Here is a 25,691-nt window from a genome sequence, read left to right on the forward strand (position 1 = left end):
AAACGGACATTCCATGCTCTTTCTGTTTATTGTGAAGAGCAAAATAAATTGTTGTGTGGCAACACAAATAAGTTAAAAAACAAAAAACCAAAACAGTCCCAACACGTTTTTGTTTTTCCCCCCGGCCTTTACTCCAGCGTTACGCTGTCTGAGTTCTCTCTAGTTCATCTGTCTTTACTTAAAAAACACCGTCATGCTACAGTTTGACGGAATCATCCAGCACTGATGTCTTCCTGAGCCGGTGTTTGAATGGCGTGACTCGTGAATCATCACATGTATGTGCTCAAGCACACAGTTGAGCAGACACATGTTACAGCTGAGTGCAGAGCCTTGTCATGCAAATATGTCATGCTAGCAAACCATAAAACATTTTAAAGAAGAACCTTTTTTTTTCCCTCTGAAACGGGAGAAAGTCCTGCGTGTTTATTTCCTGTGTATTCAGCTACAGAAAGTCCTTTTGTGCCACACTAAAAATAAAATTCCTCTTTGCCCCCCCCAGTGCCAGGGGGGGCATTTTCCTCAATGCCTTTTCATTTGAAAGCAAATAAAACTTCTCTAATCACGATGAGGCGAGGCAAATGAGAGACGCGGTGGATGGGAGCAGCAGGATCAAAAATCAGTTGCACCGGCTGGATAATATATGCTAGGCTATTTTCTCCCCCATGCAAATGTGGTTGAACCTTTTCTCCCAGAGGCTGTGCATGGCGTGTGTGTGTGTGTGTGTGTGTGTGTGTGTGTGCTGAGCCTTGGCTCTCCAATCTTCCAGCTTATTAATTTCATATTTACTCATTTATTTTTAAATGTGTTGAGTGATGGAACTGCGGCAGGCTGCAGTTCAGAGGTGCTTACATGGCAGATGGGTGCAAAAAGGGGGAAGTGAGCTTGAGTCAGAGGCAGGATTTCAATTCAAAGTTGAGTGATCTTTTTTTTCTTTATTATTCATGTAAAGTGAGAATTATCCACTGAAATGTGGCTGAGCGCGCTCGGTGTCCCACTGGGCTCCCATTTCCATACAAAAACATCCTTCCTCTGTGCTGTTCTTTCTCAATGATTCAAACTTTGTCTTAACAGCCTGCACCTTACTTCTGTTTGCATCTCGGTGACACAAGCTAGTCGGATGCCACCGAGGGGCATTAGAGGTAATTTATATCGCTCAGATTTCCTGGGGGATGTTTGAGGCGCTCTGCGGTCAGATGCTGAGATAATGTACGTGTACGACTCGCTTGAGTGTCACGTGTGTGAGACCCCTCCAAAGCGCTTGGAGAGTAATGAGCAGGTGATTGCGTCATCAGGCTCGTACGCAGATTTTCATGAAGTAAACCCCTTTACATTTGGCCTCTTTGTGTAGCAGATCGGATCGGTGTAAAATATCAGGAAACACAAGACATCTCCATACTATGCAGGTAACACAGACGCCTGTAGATGTCGGCTGTCGGCCAAAACAGTTGTAAAATATCGACGCTTTGAAATTGGCCAAAAACCTGGTGAACTCTAACCCCAGGTTAGATTAGCATGTGAGCTAGTGTTACCATTTCAGGAGAATCAAACACCACAACATCAATTAATATCTCTAAATGATGTCAGTAGATTTACCTTCTCTGTGAATATGATCTCCTCTTTCATCACATTCCTCCGTGCTTGTTCAACAATGATGACTACAACCCCCATGACCCCATGCTACTTCTAGACGTCAAACCACATCTCCATCAAACTCATCCAGAGTTGTAATAATCATGTCTTGCAGATTAAGATATTAATCATTTATTCATGGGTCATATTTTCTTTCCTGGAGCTCTCACCAACGCTGCACTTAGCATCTTTTTAAATGAAGAGCTGCTTTGGCTCAACGCAGCCAAGAAGTATTGGAGAGGCTTTGCCATCCAAACAGCTCCAACCCCCTCAGGAGGAACGTTGCTCAGGTCAGCCAGGTGAAAGCCTCCAAATGCGTCTGTGTCTTGAGGTGACACAAAAACTGTCTCCCTCCTCTGAGTGTACCCGTGTCATTTCCTGGGTCTTACCACTGTGATTACTTCAGCCGTATAGATGCTGAAGCTATTTGATTTTTGTTTCCTCTCCATTTTTTCCCTCATTTTCATTTCTCTTCCTCTCCCTTCTCTTCGCTTGTGTTCGTCTTCCATTGCCTCCAAAAACAAACAAAAAAAAACAACAAAAAAACACCCCAGCTCAGTCACATTGCAATTACAGACTGTGAGGGCGGGGCGGCACGGCCCAGAGGTAGAGTGGCCGTCTAGCAACCGAAGGGTTGTTGGTTCGATCCCCACTTCCCCTGGCAAACGTGTAGAAGTATCCTTGAGCAAGACACTGAACCCCTGATGGCTCCTGATGGCCCTGCGACGGACTGGTGACCCGTCCTGGGTGAACCCTGCCTCTCATTCAGTGTCAGCTGGGATAGGCTCCACCCCCCACGACCCTTTATGGATAAGCAGTTTGGAAAATGGACGGATGGATGGAGACTGTGAGGGTCAACGCAGGCTAAATATGTGTGTGTTCACTCATATCTGGGTTCCATGATGAGTCAGTCAGATATCTGTTGCCATCTGTAGGAGCAGGGCAGCAGCAGTAAAATAAATGGAGCAGCTGTGTATTATTTACTCCGCTCCTCAGATGAACTGCCTTCTGCATGCATATTCAAACTGCATGTTTACGTATTCACCCTGAACGTAGCACCAGACCTGCCGTTGTTCCCTCTCTGAACACACACACCCACACCTGCTTTTCCCTGACAAACGCCCCCAGCAGCAAATCAAGGCTATTTTACTCCCCTTCTTTTATTCCCTTTAAAAGATGAAGCCTATTTCTTGTGAATGTTCTTCTTTTATGATACAGTAAATGCATGTGTGTGTGTGTGTGTGTGTGTGTGTGTGTGTGTGTGTGTGTGTGTGTTTACACACAGTGCAAACACCTACTGTATCTTGAAGAGCCTGAGAGCAGTGGAAAAGTGTCATCAACACTTTAATTCACTTTCCTTGAATTCATGGTTTTCCTCACTTCTCAGACGGCAGGGGTGTTGTTGTTGTTGTTTTTTAGGGATTTTAACTTTACAGAAACAGATTGCCAATGAGAGCGAGCTAGCTTTGCTAGCATCCCAGCATTAAAAGAATCATAAAGTTTTCGAGCTTTTGTGGAAACCAATTCAAAAATGCACTGCTGGAAGCTCAGGACCTAACAAGCTCCTTTCGGTTGATGACTGGAAACCCTTGATCAGGGTCATTTGTCCAAAGGTTCTTCTTTTCTATGAGCACACCTGCAATGCCACCTTTACAAGTATTCTCTCAAGAGTTTCCTCTTGCTTGACAAAAGGAATCTTTTAGCAATGGAGAGGAGGGAAGTGGAAGGACCTGCGTCCCCAGGAGATGTATGGTTTGTGCTGGCTGTTTTCTACCTGAAGAAGTCTTCAGAAGTTCAGCACTGACATCATTCTTTCCCCTCGATGCTAAAAAAAAACAAACCCTCAGCACACTGAATTCAACGTCAATGTCACGTCTGTCTAACCAGCCCTTCAAAATCAAAAAGGGGGTGGGACTTAAGATATTTACACAGCCAATAATGGCAATCCTGGCTGTCCCTGACATCCCAGTTATTTGTGAAGTGACACTGAAGGGCTACCGTGATGTTCGAGTTCTGTCAGAAGTGCTTTCTGCTGCGGTCACATCTCTAATATGTCCAAAAAAACTGAGCTGTACTTCCTTAGTGGAGCGCCGCTGAGCACTGAGGGTGTATTTGATTAATAGAAGCAGCAGAAAAGACATCTAGTCGATGGAGGACATTTGACATGTCAGCTGAGGCTTCAAGTTCATCCTTGGTGCTGGAAATGTACTGATGTCATGTGACTGAGATAGGATAGGATAAATGTCTCCAGCGATCGCCCACATCTGCTTGTTTTGATTTTCATGATAAGGGCTTTGACATCAACAACTCATAAATTATTCTGAAGTGTGACCTGTCAGCCAACAGAAGCGGCGAGGGACTGATCATCATCTCGGTGTTAGCCTGCGGACGCAGCCATCAGTCCGTCTTCATGCATTCATGTGTTTAATGGTAGCATCTGTTTGACGGAGCTGCACTAACACAATTTTCCAGAAAACCAATTTGTTGGTTGTCAGCCAAAAGCCTCTTTTTTTTTCCCCAGTTATTTGTCACGAAGGTGATTTTTTTTCTTGGGAATTTAGGGGGCTTCTCTGCAAGCATGTTCTTTGGGGGAGAACAGAAAGGTGGGGTGAAGCAAGGGGCTGCCAGATTGCTAGGTAAGGTTCAGCAGACGGCCTTTCAACTCTGGCACTTGTGCATAGCACTTGTGTATTACACATCCACTATTTTGCTCTCATCTACACAAACAAATGGATTCTCCGTGGGTAACACAACCTTGGAGAGGAGTAAACATCCTTACATCAGCGTGAGATTGAGAGAAATGCTTGGCTCTGGGGACGGTACGATAAATAAAATTTTGGTCTGATAAATAAATGTCGAGTCTGTGTGAGATTATTAGCAAATCACACAGCGATTAACGCCGACTGAGGAAGTCGCCAGCGGCTGTGTTCCCACAACCTAATTGAAACCATTCCTTATTTACTCATCTCAACTGAAGGGATCAGAGAGCAAGCTAAGATGTTTCATTTTCCACTTAATATCTACCTCCTCCCGAACCGAACGCGGTAGCAGCCCTCGGGGGAAAGGACAGCGTGTTCGTGTTGCACCAAAATGAAGAGCGAAGGAAAGAGAAAACAAAATTACAGATCACACAAGGATTTATTCCATTTCTAAAGGCAGCCAGTGGTGGAGGGAGGGGGAGAAAGGAGGAGCTGGGTGGGGGGTGCGGGTATGAATATGTTTCACCCATTTTCCATGGCGGCCTATTTCTTTGTGTTAATTCCTCCATGCCTTTTAACTTCTAAAGCTCCTGCATTGTGGCACAGTAGGACAGAGTGTGATTGAGAAATTTGGAGTATTTTTAGCCAAAGCACCCACTTTCCCCTGAGGGGACAGCACATGATTCTTTTCCTTCTACTTCTTCTTCTTCTTCTTCTTCTTCTTCTTCCTCTTCCTCTGCTTCTTCAGTGGTTGCACAATGGATTTTGTCCGGAGGGTAAAATCGGGGACTGACTGAATCGGCTCTCTATCTGCATCACAGGAGTTGCCTCCTGAGTGGTGCTGGAAGGCTCGCTCCCGAAATCCCCCTTTCCCTCCATTACAGTCCTGGTGATGCACTGTTTCATGCTGAAAACTCACCAGACCATTGTGTTGCAGCCTTATGAGTTAGTGGAACAATGTCTCACGTATGAGCCTCAGCAGCCTGAGGAAGTGGGGTTTGTTGGTGGAAGGGGAAGTGACAGATTCCATTCGGGGGGGAGGGGGTGGTGGTTATTAATCTAATTTCTGACGAATTGCAGTTGTAATCGATTAGACATACATTAGACGTATCGACGGGAATCAACCCAGATTAGAGATACAATCTCACGGTTGAGGGAAAATTTGAGCCGCTGTGGTGCAGCTGAAGTTGGATGTCTACATTTTCACTGTCCTATTGCCTTGCAAATTCGACAGTTTAACATCTGGGCTCTTTTTCTCAACATCTGGCACCACCTAAACTGCACCATTTGCATCTGTTGGTGTGTTTGCACTTAGTTTGTGTGCAATCATGCCGCTGACCTCTGAAATTGTACTCAATCAGAATATTTTGAAACAATTAATTCAATATGACATTTGACTGGTCTGTGGAATGTCCACAGTGAGGACAACAACATGCGTGCTAGGCTGTGCCAGTAGGTATTGTGTAAATTATGCAGTGACACTTTAAAAGTGAGCAAACATGCAGGACAATCAACAGATCGTAGAAGAGCTTGTCAAATATATACAACTCAGCAGTATTTGTTCACAATCAGTCATCAGTGTACTACAAACAACATCCCCACGTGTCGTGTCACAGGAGCCTGTCGGCCAAAACTGCTCGGCTTCAGCCAAATGTCATAAATTACACGGATGTTACACAGAACATCTTTGCAAGCACGCACGCATCAACAGGCCTCCGCGTGAGAGCTGTATAGTGTCAGGAAATTAATGTGCGTTGACTGACCGCAATTTAGCCTTCAATGTCCTCATGTGGCATTGTGGGGGGGGGGGAGGTAGGGAATTCACAGATTGTGTATGAGGTGAATAGGAACCACGTCTCATGAATTAGAGTGATGCTCTCGTCTACTTTTATGACGTAAGTATGCAAAGCGGGTAGACATTTGCAGCTGCTGCTCCGTCGCCAAGGCTGGTTCTCAGGGAGTTATTGACCATGTCCGGCTTCTCGTGACAAAAGCGGGTGTTTTGAGCATTTTCAACTGTGAATTTTGTTTTGCAAAGCTGGACTGATCTGATCTCTTGTTCTGCTGGAGATTTGAAGAATTACCCCCCCCCCCCCCAAAAAAAAACCCCACAATATTTTTGGAAGATATCACAGAAGTGTTTCAAGAGAATTGTTTGGACAAGGAGATGCTAAAAGCTCAGGAAGTTCAGGGTCAGATGAGTCAGTTACTACCAGACAGCAGGCGTGCGTAGCAGTGAACACGTGTACATTGAAGCTGGTTGTCTGTATCTCAGAAGGTGCATTTATCTGCCCTTCTGTGTTGCGAGTTGCTCGTGTTCCTGATGCACCTGAGACTTAACACCAAAAGGAATTCTCTCACCAGACAGCTCCGCCCACGCTCGCCCTCAGTGTGACCTCCCGTTGAACTCCCATGTTAGACTTTTCCCATGGATCTGAACCTTGCCTTCTGTACAGTCTCATCTTCTCTAATTAACCATAGCAACATTTCCCACGTCTTGTGACAACCAGACCTCCACTCTCCTCCCTCCCTCCCTCCCTCCCTCGTCTGTATCCAGCTCTTTGTCCTGGCACTCTGCTCTGCGCCCCAGCTGTTTGGCCTGCGGTAAATGTCGCCTCGCGTATCGTACTGCTGGGACCTCCGCCACCATGCATCTGGGGCCAAGCGCTGTCTCGATCACAGCCTCCCTAACTTTCTGTCTCTCCCTCTCTGTTTCGACCTCTGCTGTACGTCTTCCTCCACCTTTACTCTCCATCCTCATCTACTTTCCATTAAGCTTTGCATCTTCTCTATTTACAAATGTAATTGCTCTCATTCCTGAGCCACTCTCCCTTCCCGCATTCATTACCATATATCCTGATTGGCTGATGTTCCCTGACAGAAGCTGTGTGTGGCTTGTTGTAACACAGCTGGTTGCTCTCTTGAATGAGGTCGTCACCGGCAGCTGTGGGCTGCAGGGCTTCATCCCCCAGGGAGGCACTGGAAGGAAATAATGCTGAGAAAGCTTTGCACAGCAACCCTCAGTCCCTAACTTGCTTCTTCTTTCTTTTTTTTTCTTTTAATACATCCGACCACTGGCTGATTCCAGCTCATTAATGTCAGGCCCCTGTCCACTCTACTTGGACATAGAAGTTGAACTGAGAAAGAATCACAGTGAGTGTCAGAACGTTAAAGAGCCGCTGGGATACAGAGCCGAAGCAATCAACTCTGATTGGATTTTGATCCACTCTTATTAAGTCTCAGATTGAGAGGATGGAGCAAAAAGCGTGATGTTAATTGGCAAAACAAACCTGCAATGACTCTAAAATCACTTATCTGAATTGCAAATCCTCACAGGGTGGTTTGTGTTTATTTATTTATATTTTTGAAACAACTTCCCTTCTTGTCCTTCTGCCTCTATTTCTTAGTTGTGCTGATGTGTATCATGAGAGTGTGTGAAGTTAGCAAGGTCAGGAAGTACAGCGCCCTTTAGACGAGAATGAGAAGGTGGCTCACAAAAACAGGCTAACGGAGGTCCAGACATTGCAGTGGAGAATATTGCGTATAGGACATTTTTGCTGCTAAATCCACTGACCTGCATGAAGCTTAATCAATCAAATACCCTTTTACCGCTGCACACACCCGTGTACACTCAGGGTTTTTTTTAAAGCCGATTGATCCTTTTCCCATTGAGAGTAAGAAAGAAGTTGGCTGTCTGCTTTTTTTCTGATGCACTAGAAAGAAGTGTAGGTGTTTCCAAAATAGGACAAGAGTAGAATACAATCCCTGCAGTAGCGGGTATACGCTGATCATTCCTGCCACCGTCAAACACCCAACAACCCCTGAACCGCCACCGTAATCCCCAGCTCCGACTCTACATAGGCAGTGGAGCAAAGAAGCTGGCTGAGCATCTCTGTGACTCAGCCCCTGCCCTCCCCGCCCTGACAATGGATCCTAATTCAAAAGGTCATTTTCATCCAAAGTTGAGATCAACTGGGCCTGCCCAACATTCTGGACTCTGACCGATTCACAGTACGGCGTAGTGCTCAGTGTGCGTTTCATCAAACTCATCGATTCAGGTTTTTCATTGGATTTGTCAACCATCTGAATAAATGCTATGACCTTTTCCTGAGAGGGAACCATCGTGGTAAAAATATGAACTGTGATAGAAGGAGACAGCAGTGATTTGTCCTGAGTAAACAGAAGCAGTGAGGGTGACAGCAACCAGGTCTGCTACCTGGTTGATTCTGATTGGTACTGCCACCATTCGTAGTGTCACAGTAAAAATGAGCACACGTCTTTTCTAGGAGACAGAGCTGCAGTACAGGAAACACAGACAACAAATTTGATCGCTATCCATAGACGCTACCTCGCTCAACAAAGCAGAAGCAGCGCAATTGGACTAAGTAGCAAAAATATTCAAATCATCTCAGATGACCTTTTATTATTACCAGACACCATTATCTCTTACGCGTTCTGTTGCTGTTTCTCAGGTGGGACGTCGACACTGCGACTCTCGTCGGTGCGGGAGCTGCCAGGCCAGTTGCAGGAGCTTTACCAGCAGGGCTTCATCCTGGCAGCCATCCACCCTTTCATCCATCCCTGTGGTCCCGAGTCCAACAGCCCCCAACACCAGCTCTACCGGGCCATCCTGGTCCAACTCAACGACGGGTAAGAGCCGCAGGAGGCTGAGCGCTCTATGAGAGTGTGTAATGGAGCATCATTGCTGGCTAAAGGTCAAGTGCCAAAACATATACCAAACAGACTTTGATTCTAGCCCCCCACCCTCCATGTTCCAATCTGTAGCTCTGTCTGTCGCCAGCTGAAAGGTCATAAGTAGAAAAATCCATGTAATAATCTCAGTTTAACAAAAGAATATAAGGAATAAAATCAGTTTCCACCCGGCGTATTTAGTATTATACCATGAAATAGCTGTGTTGCAAGCTTTGATTCCTGAACATAGCGACAGTACTGACGTTACAGTTGAATTCTTCAACAAACGTTCACCTGAATGATTTTAGCATTTATGTGTTAAGACTGATTGAAATGTCACATAAAAAATTATGTTTTGTTTTCGTTTTTTTTGCAAGAATAAGCCTGTGTGTCAAGGCGTAAGAGTTTGTGATAATTAAAGGAGGAGGAGGAGGAGGAGGAGGGCACTTGTTGAGACCAATTTGCTACACTGAAGAAAGGCAGGGGCCTGGCCCTGACGTAATCATCGTTTAGGGGCCCCCGACGTCCTTGCTTCACCTGAGGATAAAGCCATTGTTAGCACAAAATGATGTTGTCATTATAGGCACTTTAGAAAATGTGTGTGCTTTAATTGACGTCATTATGCAGAAAAAAACATTAGATTTTTGCATTTTCCTCATGTGTAGAGAGGTACGTGTCTGTTTCCTGACTCACTGATTTCAAGCACCTAAAACCCAGTAGAGGATCCTGGTGGGTTTCATATTCATCCTCCAAGCTTTAAGTATCTGCACCAAAGCATCACAATCATACTGTCAGCGGCACTGCATTTGGACTTTTGTCAGCAATAATCTCGGTTCTTTACCTCCAGCCCTTCTAATGCAACGGCCAAAACCGGCTGCATGGCCCAAAGTCACCGCCACCCCCTACGTTTGCCCTCCGGCCCCGTGCCTGAGCCCCTCTGCTCGGGGAACAGAGGGGGTGTGTGCTAGCGTCGGCCAGGGCAGGATGCCAGGCTCCAAGTGTGGCTGGAGGGGAAGAGATGGATGGTGGAGGTTGTTTATTTTGGGTCAGAAATCCTGTTTCTCGGCTTTAGAAGGAAAACTTCCATAGCTTTTGGAAAAAAATAAATCATCTGCGGCTTCGGCCGATCCCCCAGGGGTCATGAAACTTGATCGGTTTATTGAAGACCACGAACTGTAAGTCAGTTCAAGTAAAAACATGCCAGTCAAAATGATTGAGGCTATCAGGAGAGGAGTTTTTTTCATTGCAGCAGTGACATTCAGACAGGCAGAGTCCAGCAGCTGGAGCCCCAGTGGCCTCTCTCTTTGGCTCTGGAGGCCAGTGAACATCCAGAGCTGTTTACTAAAACACTTTTCCCCAGCCTCAGGGCACGAACGTGGATGAGCCGCTGTGTCCTGCTCCTTGAAGCGGTTATAGAGTCGGATATTGAACCTTGTACCTCCTCTTTGGAGGGTTCTATGAGGAGGCTTGCCTCCAGATCAAAACCCTCGTGCCTGCTCCTATGTGGGCACGTATGTGTATGTAACTGCGTGAAATTGTTCTGCAACAGCCTCATTTCTCTCTGCTGCTGTGGAGCCAAATTCACCTCTGAATCCTGACAGCTTCAAACATATTTCTGGATGCTGATAAATCATAAACAGAACACCAGTGCCACTAATCTACATTGACATTTCAATCGTTTAGCTAACACTCTCGCCCACGGTGACAGCACAATAACTGCAGGAAACCAATAGCCGATATTACAGGCAGTGTAATAATCAGAGATTATTTTGCCACAGCCACATAATGATGGTAAAAGACAATATAAAAGCTCAAGAGAGACTTATTTTTGTTGTTGTTTTTCCATAAATAAAATCATGAAATAAGTCTCAAGGATGCGCTTCGGAAGGGAAGAAGGATTAAGACCGAAGGGAATTTTGTGAAAAGAAGAATTTACGATGAAATGGAACAGAATGAAACTTGTGGGTAACAGAAAATGTAAGGAGTCGAAAGCAGAATACAAGCAGCGATAAACAAGAGCGGTCACCAGTGAAAAAGTCAGTTAGTAGAGGAGAAGCAGTTAATTGGTGATAAATTCTTAGATGAATGAAACCTGTGTTGAATCACTACCGACTATCTTACGCCGCGTCTTCTTTGCCCTGCTGCTGTTTGTTTGAGATATCAGGGCTTGTTTTGCTCGCCTCAGAAGAAACTTTCCTTGTCATGTAGGAAACAACCTCCACAGTCGGAGATAATTCATCAGGGCAAACTTGACAACTTAATTTGGGCCTGTCAAACTTCCTGATTCTTTTATTATTTATAGTGCGTAGAGCTAGTTTTGATATGCCGTGTTTACTGCCAGTCACCTGACAGCCACGGGAAGAACTGGAAAGGAAATTTTTTTTTTAAAAAGCATGTTGCCTCGCAGTCTTCTCATTGTTGTCTTGTTGTTTGTTTTCACCTAGTTTTATTTCATCGTTTATTTAGAGAAGTCCATAATTGTCAGCATGTTACTGTTTGTTTTCTCTCCATCACGCCGACTCTTCCTACCTTCGTGACATAACAGGATTCTTCCTCCATTCGTATGTACATGTTCTGATCTGCCATGTTTGAAGCAGGATTATGTTTTGACGGTAATAGGATATAAAAAGATTAGAACTGTAGTTTAAAGAGATGACGTCCATGATTGCCCTTTCCCAAACCGACGCCACATCTCTGCTTCCACTTGCTGGTTGTGTACCATCGTCCTCCATATTGTGTCGTCATAATCACCAGTTAACCAAGAGTGGAAGAGAGTTAACGCTCTGGTTGACGTTAAGATACATCCCGATTTGTGTGATTCTAGTGCTTTCTGGCGCGTGTTTTGGTTGCATGGCAACCGTGTGCAGGTTTGAGCGGTACTCCCAACATGTGTGTACCACTAATAAAGGTGGTTCCATTTGTTTGCTCCGATGTCACATATTCCCTCCATCATGCTGTGTGAGAGCACCGCCATCATACACACCAACAAGTTACCTCTTTTCATGTATTTGTTTCACCAGTGATCGATGCGTCTATATGTCGGCAATCGGCAACTTAGTTTAAAAAAAAAATTTTTGAGAGAGAAACACTGAGCTCTGGCTTTTTTGGGGGTTTTTTTTGACCGGTGGAATGTTGGCTCAGCCCAGACAAATGTTCCGTACAAGAAGAGGAAGAAGAAGTCTTCACCTGTCAGATGTACATGTAAAGGTACTCCACCCGACATGAGGAGTAGTGACGGTGGTACATGAACTCCTGACTTCTAATGTTGTTGTGTAGACGAGCACATCAGGGTCACAAACGTGAGTTCATTTCATTCAAACATGTCATATATTTACAGAAACTGTTGGCAAACTCAACCATTTTATAAACATCAGTTAGAGACAAGATGTTTCCAGGGAAGAAAGAAAACAAAAAAGCCACCACATGCTCAAGAAAGCAAGTCTTATTTTTCTCCATGGTAACAAAAAGACTGTTTCCACTTCAGAGAAGGGAGTTCGTCCCAAAGCTCGTCGCTGTGTGTACTCCCTCCGCCTGAATGATGGAGGCGTCGTTCATCTGTCAGCGTGACGTCGTAAAACCGCCGCCGCTCACTCAACCCAACCCTCATCAGAATTCTTGCTAAAGTTGCCCTTACATCTAACTTACCAGCATCCTCACACATCCAGCCCTGCATCTCAATTTGTTGAATGACTGCCCCCCGCCCCTGGGGACAGGTGTGCACCGCTTGCTCTACTCGCAAGCTATATAATTAATTAGCTGCCTTGCTGCAGCACATTAAACAGCATGTAAATGTACCTGCAAATGTCACAGGGCCATTAGAAGCTGGTGTGGTCATTGCTCTTGAAAATACCTGCAAACACAAACTTCACCCGTGTCTCGGAGCGACGTCGTTTCACAAGTTTTCTGCCGTGAACCAACCATCCAGCCAGAGACGAGAAGGCACAGTGCTGACATGTCCCCGAGACTTTTTTTTTCTTAATTATAATTACATCAAACAATTAAAATATGCTGATATTAATTTTTTTTCTGCAGAGAGACATAATTGAGTGGGATTTCAGTTTGACTTTAGGATGTTTTGTGGCATTCTGTCAATGTCTTACTTCTGCCTATTGCTTCTGAAAAAAAACCTTCCTTATACTGCTTACACAGATTAGGTTTCTTATCGGGGGGAAAGGAGGAGCACAGTTTGAAAGGTAAATATAGGTTTCCATCTTTATCACGTTTACTAATTTTCAGGAAGTCTACTTTCCACCTGAGCCAATATAAGTGCAAGAAAACAGGAGACTTTGACTGGCAGAAGGTCATTCAGTTTAAATGCACAGCATCTTATCAGCCCTTCCTTCCTGTAGATTGTGTCCATTAGGAATCGCCGCCCACGCCGTTCTATAGACTTGAGCTTCACCTTCTGCAAGCATTTGTGCCAACAGCCCAAGCAACCCTCAGCTCCTCGCTGCTGCCTCACTGGACAACGGGAACATTTAGAGCAGTTCTTCACCGATAAATATTTATTTGGCCTGATAAAGTTCTCACAAACGTGTCTGAAGCTCAAGCAGGTGTTGTTGTTTTTTTCTCCCCTCCTGCATCACTTCCATATGACCCCAGGATGCAGGAAGAGTCAGTCACGTAGCTTTAGCTGTCAGCTAATGGCACCTCATGGCCATCAACTGACAGCAGTAAAATAAACTCTCAAGTGCCTGGTATAATCTACGCTCATGAGTTTGTGAAGGGACGTTTTTGGATTATGGTATAGGTTTGCTTTCATGTCTTGTAGTTGTTAGTTAGCTGCCATTAGCTTCAAGCTATTATATGTGGCTGGCTCTTTCTGCTTTCTGGAGTCAGGAGGAAGTCATGCAGGAGAGAAAAAAATGTCTTTGTGAGCTCAAGACACCTATTTGTGAGTATTTCAAAGATGTAATACAATTTTTGTTTGAAGTATCACTTTAATATTGAAACTTTATGACAGAATGGCCTGCATTTTTTTTTTTTTTTTAAAGACATGCTTGGCTTGCTTCGGAGAAAAAGACACCAGAGAAGAGAAGAAAATCGCAGTTGGGGTGTGAAAAAGTCAAATGCAAAAGACAGAGGGAGGCTAAAATTGATTTTAAAAAAGAGAGCGAGAGATAGTGAGTGAAGAGGGTGAGGGAGTCTATCCTTTGATGGACCCGGCGGAAAGCAGGCCCAGGCTTTATCAGCAGTGTCTGTCACCGTGGAGACAGCACCAGCCCAGGGGAATCCAAATCTCAGCCAGGGGAAAGTGAAGGAATAGAAATAAGTCAAAAAGCAGAGCATCTCCAGCTCCCGTTTGCTGTCAGGAGTAGGAATCGAGGGGAAGAAGAACAGAGGAGGGGTCGCATGTAAGAACTGAAAGTATGACAGCGAGCAGCAATTCATTTTTCGCTCCAAAACTGGAGCTCTATTAGCATAGCAGCAGCATTAGCATGCACGGTTCGTCTGCGGACGTGTTCCCAGTCAAGTCCCTTCAGTATTCGTCTCAGTGTGAACGGCTCAGCCAACAAGGCACTTACATGGAGAGGGTGACACTGCAAGATACTGTGTACAGTCAGGAACTACACAAAAGTTGTGTACTCACAGCACCATGTCACCTGATTGACATCGAAGGCAATTTGTCACTGGTGCCAGCAGCCAACCGCTACAGCCTGCTGCACCAGAGAATGCAGACGGAATCAATTGGACCATTTGAAAATTTAAAATGTCAACTGTCAAATTTGCCAATGTTCAATTTGGTTGCGATGGAATAGGGTTACAGTTCAGCAGGCAATGTCTGATAGGATATATTCATCATTATTTGGTAATTGCAATGAGCTCCCCAATGCTCAGGCGGAAGAAGGATAGATAGAGAGGGAGAGGATGAAAAAAACAGGAAGAGGTAGCATCTAGAAACCATTAGAGGGGATGAAATTATTCACGAACATGTGAAAATGTGACATTAGAAGAGGTGTGCTATATTATTAAAGCTCCACGGTGACAGAGTGCTAAACACGGGTTCAGATGCTCCCTGACTGTGTTGTCATAGCAATGGATGAGCAGTGGGTGATGGAGGTGGGTGAAAGGTCCTACACAGCTCTGCTCCTGATGCAAAACCAACAGGAGGACATTTTTCTCTGGTATTAACCTCTGTGAGAATCTTTTCACAGCCTTGATTTTCTTTCTCTCTGCTGTATGAGAGAAAAGCTCTCATTATGTACCGTAAGTGCAATTTCACTCCTCTCAAGCAGTTTCCTGAAACAGGTAACACTTAAGTAATAAGTCAGAACATTTTAAAAATGCTTGAGCGTGACTGCTTTATGTTCAGTCTACTCACAGTCCTCCTGTGATTTATTCTCCCGCACAGCCAGTGAGCTATTTCTGTTGTTTAGTAGGAGTGGTAACAGTCGCCAAATACACGAAGGAGCGGGTGTTAGCGGAGCTGTGTCAGAGCTCCAACATGGCTGCTTCCCGCCGCAGTGTTTCTTCTGATGCACAGGGTGACGTTGTTACTCGAATCCCTGAAAGGAAGGAAGGAATGGAGGCATTTAATTGTGAGTGGCGGTGAAAGCAGCACTAGCAGGACATCAAGGTTCATTTAGAACCAATCGTCACAGGCGAAATCGAACCTCAATTTCAGGTTTGTTTTCAGGATGCTGATTTGAGACAATCTTCCGGGCCTTTTTTTTTTTTAAACAAAGTTGCATTATTGTGTTGCAGGTTTTTTCAGTTAAATATCAAACTGTGTGCAGCTGTTAGTGATGCATGAGTCAAGGTTTAGTAAGACCCGCCTGACTCATTATGATCTCCTCTGCATGAAAAAACACATCAGTCTCAACTCAACGTGCAAAACGCAAATTGTAGGCTGTGTGTGTGTATTTATCCATGTTCTGTTTTGTTGATTAAAAGATCACAATCGTTAGGAACCGGTTTTATCACCAGAAACATGCGTGTAAACCTCTCACTATAATTTTTTATTTTTTTTTTGTCAACAGAACAAAGGCTGACAATGTCTTGCTCCTGTCTCCTCCTCAATCCCAATTTTTTGAGTTACATATGAATATTAAGGCATTACTTTTACTTATATATCCATTTGTAAGTACATAAATATTATACAAGGCACTTCTTTCCTCTGGACGAACTGTAGAGTCTATGAAGTATCACATTTTGTGCTTTTTGTCATCTTTGGTTTCCACGGTGCAGAGCTGAGTGTCTTTTTACTCTCATCGCAAAGGGAAGTCTTAGATTGTATACCGACGCCAAGGTGATATGATGTCACCAGCGCCAATTCCACGATCCAACACTCGTTCCATGAATGATAATCCACAACTTTTTGAGTTCTGACCAATCACGTAGTGATCACATTCCCTGCTAGAGGAGAGTAATCAACCTCTTAGCTTTTCTTCAACTATTTGCATAGAAGCGAAGTTGTAAGTTCTGTCACAGCGCTTTGTCGCCACACCTCACACGTTCACATAAAGTTTTGTTATCCTCATCATAATCAACCCCTGTATCATCTTAATATTTCACAGGATCACTGGTGTAGTCCCCTCAAAGCGCAGGCTCTTCACCTTACCCCCCCCCCCCCCCCCCCCCAACAGGCTCTGCTGCTGATCAAATGTTGACGATAAATATCTCAATAGTGGGAGCCCACCGCAGTGGATGACACCTGAAGGGCTTCAAATAAATCAGACACGACATACAAAATGTCCTTTAAAGTGCTCTTAATACGCCGTCTCGTGAGAGCATGTTGTCGACGGTCCCTTCAGCCTCTGCGTTCTTTGTGTTCAGTGCTAATTTGCACTTTTTAATATGCTCACATGCTAAACTAAGTTTGGGAATATATCAAATAATACACTTGCTAATCATAAGCACTTTAGCATTCTGAGTGTTTTTCCATGCTGACATTAAATGTGGCTGTGTGTGAGTACATGCTCCAAGAGCTCCTGGCAGGACTTTAGACTTTCAGGTCTGTATAATGCACAGACCTTGAAGTCAAATATTTAAACTGTGTGGCCACACAAAATTAGATTGTCTCTAACTTAATTGTTTTTCATCAAGGCAAACCTCAGACTGTCTTGAGTTCACCTCCACGGGTCGCAGCAGTGACCATTTCAGAGCAGGCAAAGAAAAGACCGCGAACAGAAACAATGCTTGTTTTAAAATGCCTCAGCAAATCAAGATGAAGAGCAGAAGCACTGCTTGAAGCACTTCTTGCTGTATAGCATCCACCAAAAGCAATGATATGTAAACACAATACCTTATCATACCTCGGTGAACACGGGGTAATTGGAATCCACACATTTACAAATTATGTAGCCACTACACCGCTAAAACAAATCCCAAAGCAATTCATTAACAGGTAATACGCAATTAGTTAGCATGTGAGCGTTCAGCTCCAGCGAGAGTGATTATTCTGAGACAAAGTGTTCGACGGTGAAAACAAAGCATGTGACCCATCTTTAGGCAGAGAAAGGCGAGAGGGGTTTAGCACTTATATTCACCCAGGAGGGAGCTCCACGTAGGTGGGTCGGCTGGAAGGCAGGCAGGCGTTTGACACCAGTCTAACCACGCGAGGCCTCGCAACTTGACAGTCGGTGCTGCACACTGCATGAGAAGTCACCGTTTCACGTTGAGAAGATGGACTGCAGGGAATGCAGCTGCTATTTTTAACCTGAGGCCTCCCTCTAGGACTGAGAGCACCATTTGAGTTGTTGTTCTGTCTCTCTCTGTCCCCAGCTCTCTGCAGAAGTCTCCTTAATTCCAAAATGAGATATTCACTGTGTGTAAGGAAGTGGCACCCTCTCCGAGCAGAACTGCACAAATGAAATCAAACTGTAGTGCATATGTGTGTCTTGAGTGAAGATTTTTGCCTTGAGAACTGAATTCTTTCTCCTCTACTCATAGATCCTGAATGATGAACTGGAAGCCTCTTGTAAATTTATTTATACCTTCATGATGAAAAGCTTTTCAATCGATCCTTTAAAGCCGAGGCCGAGTTAAGATAGGAAAAGTATGAAATGTGATTTTTTTTCCTAAGTATTAAAGAAGTAATCTCAGGTTTGGAAACCTTTAAATAGTCATAAAATTTTATGCCTGTTACCTAGCAACTAGTATTTTCCCATCTCATCTTTCTGAGCTATGGTGTAAATCGTTCATTTTTCTCAAAGCTGGTTGTAGTGGTCTGACCAACAGCTGGATCAGGGGTCGCCTCTGTCTACTGACAACTATTTGACATAGGGTCTGCCACTGAGGTTGTCTCAGTTCCAGGAATTTGTGCCTGAACCCCAAAAGATCCCCACAACCAAACCATAATAGCTGGGAATAGATCCCACGCTGGACCAAGAAATGCCAGATCCAAATCAGGAGATTCAGACCTGATTGGCACCAGTTTTACAGCTGATTGCTATGAACCGCTAATTTCCTGTCTTTGCTAATGTAACATGTATAGCCCTCTCCTCTCAGCCTGTCTGTGGCACGTTTAATCAATCGTCCTTCCCAAGAAAGCCCATCAAATCCAGCCAAGTTGTCATGTTTTCATCCTAAGAGTGCTGCACAGTAACGGACGGCAAGCTCAGCTCGTTTGGAATTGGTTTCGCGGTTTTATTGCATCTAGCGTCACAAAAAAGAAAACGTTGACTTTTGGCCCTTTAGGACTAACTAGTTTGTTGCCATGGCTGCTCACGAATTTGTGTTCATAAGGGCTCTCTGACACACTTCTGGCCTTCAGGACAGATCCAAGTCACAATATGAGACATGGTCACAGATCACGTCGCGAGTCCTTCGTTTCAAGTAGAGTCGTGACAATTTCTAGCAAGCCACTCAATGAATGAAGTTACACATTTTTTGGTTGTGTAAAAGCAGCTGAAGGTTCCTCGTGAAGAGTAAACAGGTTAGTTAAATAGCAAAATGTTAAACAAAATGTGGTTATCCTAGAGTTTATTTAAGATTTAGTAGAATTGTGACACTGACTGAGGAACTGTTTGGGTTATTTATGCAAATCAAGCCTTACCCTGATCACCATGGTTACCAGTTAACTTACAGCAAAATAGAAATCTCCAAGTTGGGAAGTTTTTGTTATATGACTCCTGCTTGTTATTTTGCACCATACATGAGTATCTGTATATATCTTGTTGTAGTATTGCCAAAAGGTGTCGTAGAAGGTCTATCTGTCTTTGAGCGTACGCCCGATTGTGTCCCTTTCTTTCTGTTTTGGTCCCTCAAGATGTGCCTGGAGCAGAACCAACCTGGCTGCTTGTTATTTACGATGCAACCAACAGAGATACAAGCACCTTTCTCACTCTGCCACCGGGCTTCCACCGTTGTGCATTTGAATCCTTTGATGCTGTGAAAAATGAGAGCTGTCTCTTGGCTCGTCATAATGAATGTTTCACAAAGCGTGTGAGGTTTGTACTTAATGAGTCAGTCGGCCCAGTTTCTGTGCCGTTGTGTGCTGCGACAGCGATATATGCAGAGCAACGGGTGTCAGTGACAGCAGGGAATGTATTTATTTTTTGGATGAAGTTAAATGGTTGAGTGCCGTGGTTCTGTGAAATGTAACAAATAGAATTAAGCAAGATCTCATGTGATAATGCAGTTGTTTTCAAATGTGTGATGTGATTCACGCAGCAGATGTACGACATCTAAATCCTCCTGGAATCATGACATGTATCTTCAAACATACCTCAGATTGTTAAAAGCACAGTCTGGCTGCAGCAGGACAGCAGATTCGCTCGTTGTCCTCCTCCCTATCACGCACCCGTGGTCCAAGTCTGAGACGCAAGTCCCCGTCTCTGGAAGGTGGTGACATGCCCTGATTGCAGTGTGTGTTCCATTACAGACAGAACTGGGAACTTCCCAGTTGAATTTTCCGACTTCTGACCTCAAAATGTTTAAAGTGGCTCCAGGTTCACATGAGCTTAAAACATGGAGGACTGACGCAGTCTGATTTGTCTGTGGCCAGTTGTTGGACAGCAAATCAGTCTTGCATCAGCGGAGGATTTACAGAAGTCAATGAACGTATATTTTTCCTCACGTTTCCTCACTTTTTTTCTCCTATATAACTGCAACTGGTCCTTGTATCCAGACGCCTAATCACACTGTCGACATGCTTGATGTCAGCGTTCAAGCAACACACGTTGTTCTGTTGCAACAGGGAAATATTCCTAAAAATGGCTTTCAGTGGTACACATTTTTCAGAGTAAGAACTCTAACCTTGAGTGGTGTTCCAGAATACTTTTTCATGTACTGTTTGTACTATTCATCTGGAATGCAGTATTACTACGTCCACTGTAAAATGAAACAAGCCACAGCATACACTTTCTGCAGACTGGCCACGTCGCTGTTTGAAGTGTCAAGTATACAAATACTGGACCTCAGACCTTGAGAGGGGTGAGGTTACCTCAGCTTGGACTCATAAACTACTTCATTATAAAGCTTTTGTGAGTTTATAAAGGAGGGTCTTTCAAAAGGGTTGAGCTGCATTAAAGGAGTGTTTGTGCCTTGACTCTCGCAAGGCTGTTAACGTCAGGATCTATCAGAACATGTGTGACATTCCTCCACCATCACGAAGGTGACATGGCAGAAAAAACACACTGATAATACATGAGAAACACATAGAGAAGCAGGAGGCACACGCGTGTGCACTCAGGGTGAGTCATTCCGTGAACTGGGAAGCTGCAAGCTTTGATACACACTCCAGCACATTAGGTGTCCATGTAAAGCCAGAATTCACGTAGAGTGAACACACACACAGCTCTCATGTACACGGACTCTGTAACACACTGAGGAAAAGGGTGTGTGGTGCTTCTTCGCCTTGTCAACAGGATGAGGAGCAGGGAGGTGGAAGCTGGGGCATTCGTCTCCTCGGGGCTGGCTCGGGGATTTCCTCCAGAGGACAGATTAGGAAAACACAACACCATATAAATAGATTCTCCCTGCTCAAAATACTGATATGGCCTCAGTGGGGAGGGCTGGGGGCGGGGGGTGGAGGGGCAAGACCAGATTTGCATTGAATTACCTTTTTTTTCTGTGCACCCCATGTGTTTTGTTTCATCCCTGTGGATCTTTGTCTAAGTTAAGTATTGCGTTGTATTTTCCTCTTGCCTCCCGCAGGGCAACAATAACATTAGCAGAGCTTCTTGATGCGGTGTAATTTGTTGATAGGGGGTTATTTTTGCATTATAGATGTGTTGCCTTGAATAGCACCCCATTTGTGGATGTTTTATGACTGTAATTTTCTAATTTAGGCTGGCTGTGATTGTGTATTTGTATGTGCGAGTGTGAGGATGTATAGTGTGACTGTATCTGACAGGGTGGCTGGCTGAAAGGCTGAAATTCATTGTCCTCTCTCCCCCACTGTGGTGCCTGCAGGGTGGAAAGGAGACAGCCAGTGTGCCCATCATACAAACTACAGCTGGAAGAGTGTCTGTCTGCTGAGCAGGTGCCCACCCCAGAGCTCATCCAGGGCTACGTCAAGAAGGTAGGGCTGCTTTACAAATGCCATACCGATGGTTTTGTCAGTTTGTGTTCAACTGGAAGGAGAATAGAGAGGGATAAGAAAGGAGGGATGCAGAGAAAGGGTCGCGGCTGGTATTCCAAGTACATGGCGAGCTTCAAATTGAAACATGAGTAAGAGATTGAACAAGAAGAGCATGTGAAAGAATGGCATCTCAGGTCTCCATTTCCTCACTCCAGAATATTAACTCCCCCTGCTCTAAATTCCAGGCTGCTGTGTTCAGCTTGCCGTCCTGTTTGAGGGCTCTGAGAACACAATGTTTACAACTATATTTTAGGGAATCAACTACTTTACTAAACTTTCCAGCCAGCTCATTACTGGCTGACTGAAGCCTTTTAATAGCAGCTTGTCAGTTGCAAGTGAAGTTCACCATGTTTTAGGAGTGACAATAAAAGGACTTTCTAAACGTAATTGCTACTTTCTCTTTGATAATGAATGCAGTAAGGATGATGATGTGTGTTTATATTTCAGGAAGTGTCAGGTATGAATTAGCTGTAACTTTCTGCTTTTGTTGTTCTCATCCAGGCGCATACGAGAGGTGTGCCCGTGATGGATAATGGAAAGTTTTGTACGTTCGAGCCACCACAATGTCAGTTTGTTCACTCTAAGAGGGGGACTGACCACTGGCGTTTCTGTTGCATTCAAGTTCAGAATCCCACATTTTTAGAGGGGATTATGAAGATTTTACCTCACAGCATTTATCAGACTGCTATGTAACATGATGGATCTGATTAATTCATCCGTATGATTGCTCAACTTTAGAAGAGGTCAAATCATTCATGATTTCACCAAAGGAATCTAAGAGGGGAAAAAAAAAGAAGATAAAAATACTGATGTTTACTGAAACAAACTGCTATTTGGTCTCGTCTCTCCCATTAATCATCCCACAACTTGTCAGATTTATTATTTGACCTTATGGCGGCCAACTGGAAACTGCTCAGCTAAATAAGTAAAAGCACAAGGAAGTCCTCCAAATAAAACAACAAAATATGTAGCTTGTCTCCCCCCTGTTCTGATCTGACCCGAGTGGGATGATATCATTTGTCATCATGTCACTGAGATTGTGAAATGTTACAGTCCCTTTTGAATTACGGTCTTGTTTTGTTTCGCTCTGTTGTGAGCAGATTTTGATTCAGCTCTCATCAGAAGTGCTGCTGGCCACTTCATTGTGAATAATTTTACCAATGCAATAGCTCTTCCTGAATAGTTCTACTTTCTATTTATTGAATACTGATTTCATTAGGGGGTGGGACGGTGGTGCAGTGGTCAGCACTGTCGCCCCACAGCAAGAAGGTTCTGGGCGTGGGATCTTTCTGTGTGGAGTCTGCATGTTCTCCCTGTGCCTGCTTGGGTTCTCTCTGGTACTCCGGCTTCCTCCCACAAAGACATCCAAACAGGGACGAGGCTGATTGATACTCTAAATTGACCGTAGGCGTGGCTGTGAGTGTGAATGGTTGTCTGTCTATATGTGTTGGTCCTGCGACTGGCGACCCGTCCAGGGTGAACCCCGCCTCACGCCCAAAAGCTGCTGGGATAGGCTCCACCCCCCTCAACCCTTAACAGGATAAGCAGTAGAAACTGGATGGATGGATGATTTCATGAGTGTGTGATGGTAATACTAGAGTGCAGTATATAGGAAGATGTTTCATGTTGATGTGTCATCCATCATAATCACAAATATTTGAAGCGTCTCTCAATAGCATGCAGCCCATCACCACCACACCACAACCAACATCTTGCAACATTCTGAACTAGTTTATCAATGTGGCTGACATGATCAAGAAACGTCCAGTTGCATACCATCAGCATAGCTATGAATAGCAATTCTTTGTCGATGCCTCCCAGTAGCAGCACGTAGACTGGAAGCAGCAAAGGTCCCAGAATGGAGCTGTGAGGAACTCCACACGGTTCAGTTATCTTTCAATAAGGACCTCATGATCAAATGTTACAAATACGGCACTCAAGTCACTCGCTTTTTTTTATTGTCATTCCATGTTAAATCTGAAGTCATTCAAAAGCTTAAAGGCATAGTTCACCCCAAAAAATAAATAAATAAAATTAAAAATTAGATTTAATAAAAATTCAGTCTTTACCTACTTACCCTCACGCCAGTGGAAGATTATTACTTCACAAAACACTGCTGGAGTTTCACAGGGGAAAAAAACAATCAATGAAAGTGAATGGAGACCAATTTACTAAAATTTAATAAAATGTTTCTATCCTCCCCAAATGCACTGTTGGCGGTTCAAGGCTTCAGGACACTTGGGACGAGCAGTACGGACGCATTCCATGATTTTAATATGTTTTTTGTTTTTTTTTAAATGTTTGATTTATTTATTTAATTATTGGTGTCCATTCACTTAAATTTTTAGTGGGATTACTGCAACACCCTTTCTTGTGAAAGTCTATCAGTCTTTTGTGGCTGTAAAAACTTCATCTGACCCTAAATCGGCATGAAGGTGAGTAGATAATAACCGAATTTTCACTTTTGGGTGAACTATTCCTTTAACATGCAGTTTCACCCCTCTCAGGCGGGTTTAATACAAACTGAACACTATAATTCTCATTGGTTTGATCTTGTTGCTCTTTATATACCGTGTGAAGACGCCCTCAATCTCTCATAAACTGATCATGATTCAACCCTCCTGCCTAATCTATATATTCCTGACCGCGACGTCGGCCTTTGAAACCTTGCTTCTGAACCTTTCTTTACATTTTGCCCTTCGATTAGTCATGCAACTGCGGTCCTGTAGGACCTCATTACTGTTGGTTATCATTTTAATCTACTGAGCTGCTACAGGCCTGCTGGAGGAGGAGAAGGAGGCCATGCTAGAAATCTATTAAAAAGGATGTGGGCATGGATGAGCGGAGGAGTGAGCAGCAAAGTCCATTCCCCTCAGCCCCTCTCCTGTTTTTTTTTTTTCCCCCCTCTGTTTTCTCTCCTTGTCTCCTTTTCCTTCTCATCATCTTCCTTTTTCTTTCTCACTGTCTCAGTCTCTGTCATTATCTGTCTGGGTTTCTTTATGTCATCTTTTCTCTCTCTCTCCCTGAATATTTCAATCTCCCTCTCCGGGGTTTTCATCTTGACCTTCAGACACCTCCTCCTGGTGCCACGTTAATAACTTACTAGGGGGAAATAGGAAATGTGGTTTCAAGTCAAAATTGAAATGGGTTTTTCACTGGAGGCTGTTGATATTCTGGTGGCAGAATAAGGGACACCGCTTCCAGAATATTTTTCATCAAGTTTTTTTTTTTTTTTGGGGGGGGGGGGGGGGAGCTCTAAATCATTTTGGTTAATGAAGAGAAATGATGTGATGCAAAGTTTCATTTTTGACCTCAAAACCTCATTCTCTTGACCCGAGGTGCTTCCCTCTTAGGCGGCTGACGGTGAAGGGTGTTATCTGTGCCGTCGTATTTCAGCTTTTAAGTGAAGCTTTACGACGTTTACACTGAGGGAAGTAATCCAACCTGATTCTTTACGTGTATTTTTTTAGCTGCATCATCAATCACATGCATGTATGCATATATATATATATATATATATATATATATATATATAATATATATATATATATAAAGATAAATCTGAAAACGTTCTGTATGTCTCTTGCATCTGAGTGTCCCACCATCGAGACAGAAATGTATTTTTATAAACATTTGTACAAAGCACTCTTGATCTCAGATGAAAAATTCTGATGATTTTGGTTGGACCCTCATGAACATGACATTTTCAAATTTAAAAGAAATGTCGTGATTATTGGATGGGTTGGTTTGACACCTTACTCACACCATCACCTGGTCAAAGTGAATGTTCAGCACTTTGGTTTTTGGTTTCGACACCACAACTGATGACATGCCCTTAGTGGCACCTTTGTCACTAGAAAATGTTAATATTTTAAATTTGAATGGTTATAAATGTTAAACATGCACCAGAAACCAAAGAGGTTTTCAGAAAAAGCACAGAAAATACAATGAAATCTAATGTTTCATTAACTTGGAAGAGTTTATTTTCTTTGGACATAAACTTTGGTTGAGTCTGTCTCCTTCAACATGGAGTTGGCAAGCGACGCAGGTAATTTCGCTGAGTCTCATTCTCAAGAGAGGCCTGTTCTCGATAATGGATTTCAGATCGTACAGGACACGACATGAAAACTGAGTTTCCAGAGTTT

General features: G+C 43.8%; 1 protein-coding gene across 3 annotated transcripts in view; it reads left to right on the top strand.

The window, feature by feature from the left end:
- Positions 1 to 25,691, top strand: part of rftn1b (raftlin, lipid raft linker 1b) — a 122,062-nt gene that overhangs the window by 51,112 nt on the left and 45,259 nt on the right. For all 3 annotated transcript variants that reach the window (XM_086217800.1, XM_086217799.1, XM_086217801.1), the window contains 2 exons: positions 8,801 to 8,978; positions 21,378 to 21,486. In XM_086217800.1, coding sequence (XP_086073926.1) covers positions 8,801 to 8,978; positions 21,378 to 21,486 — 287 coding nt within the window. The remainder of the gene's footprint in view (positions 1 to 8,800; positions 8,979 to 21,377; positions 21,487 to 25,691) is intronic.

The sequence above is a fragment of the Aulostomus chinensis genome, chromosome 11, assembly GCF_037954235.1.
Source record: "Aulostomus chinensis isolate RoL2024-O1b breed Wild chromosome 11, RoL_Achi_v1.0, whole genome shotgun sequence".
NCBI classification, from domain to species: domain Eukaryota; kingdom Metazoa; phylum Chordata; class Actinopteri; order Syngnathiformes; family Aulostomidae; genus Aulostomus; species Aulostomus chinensis.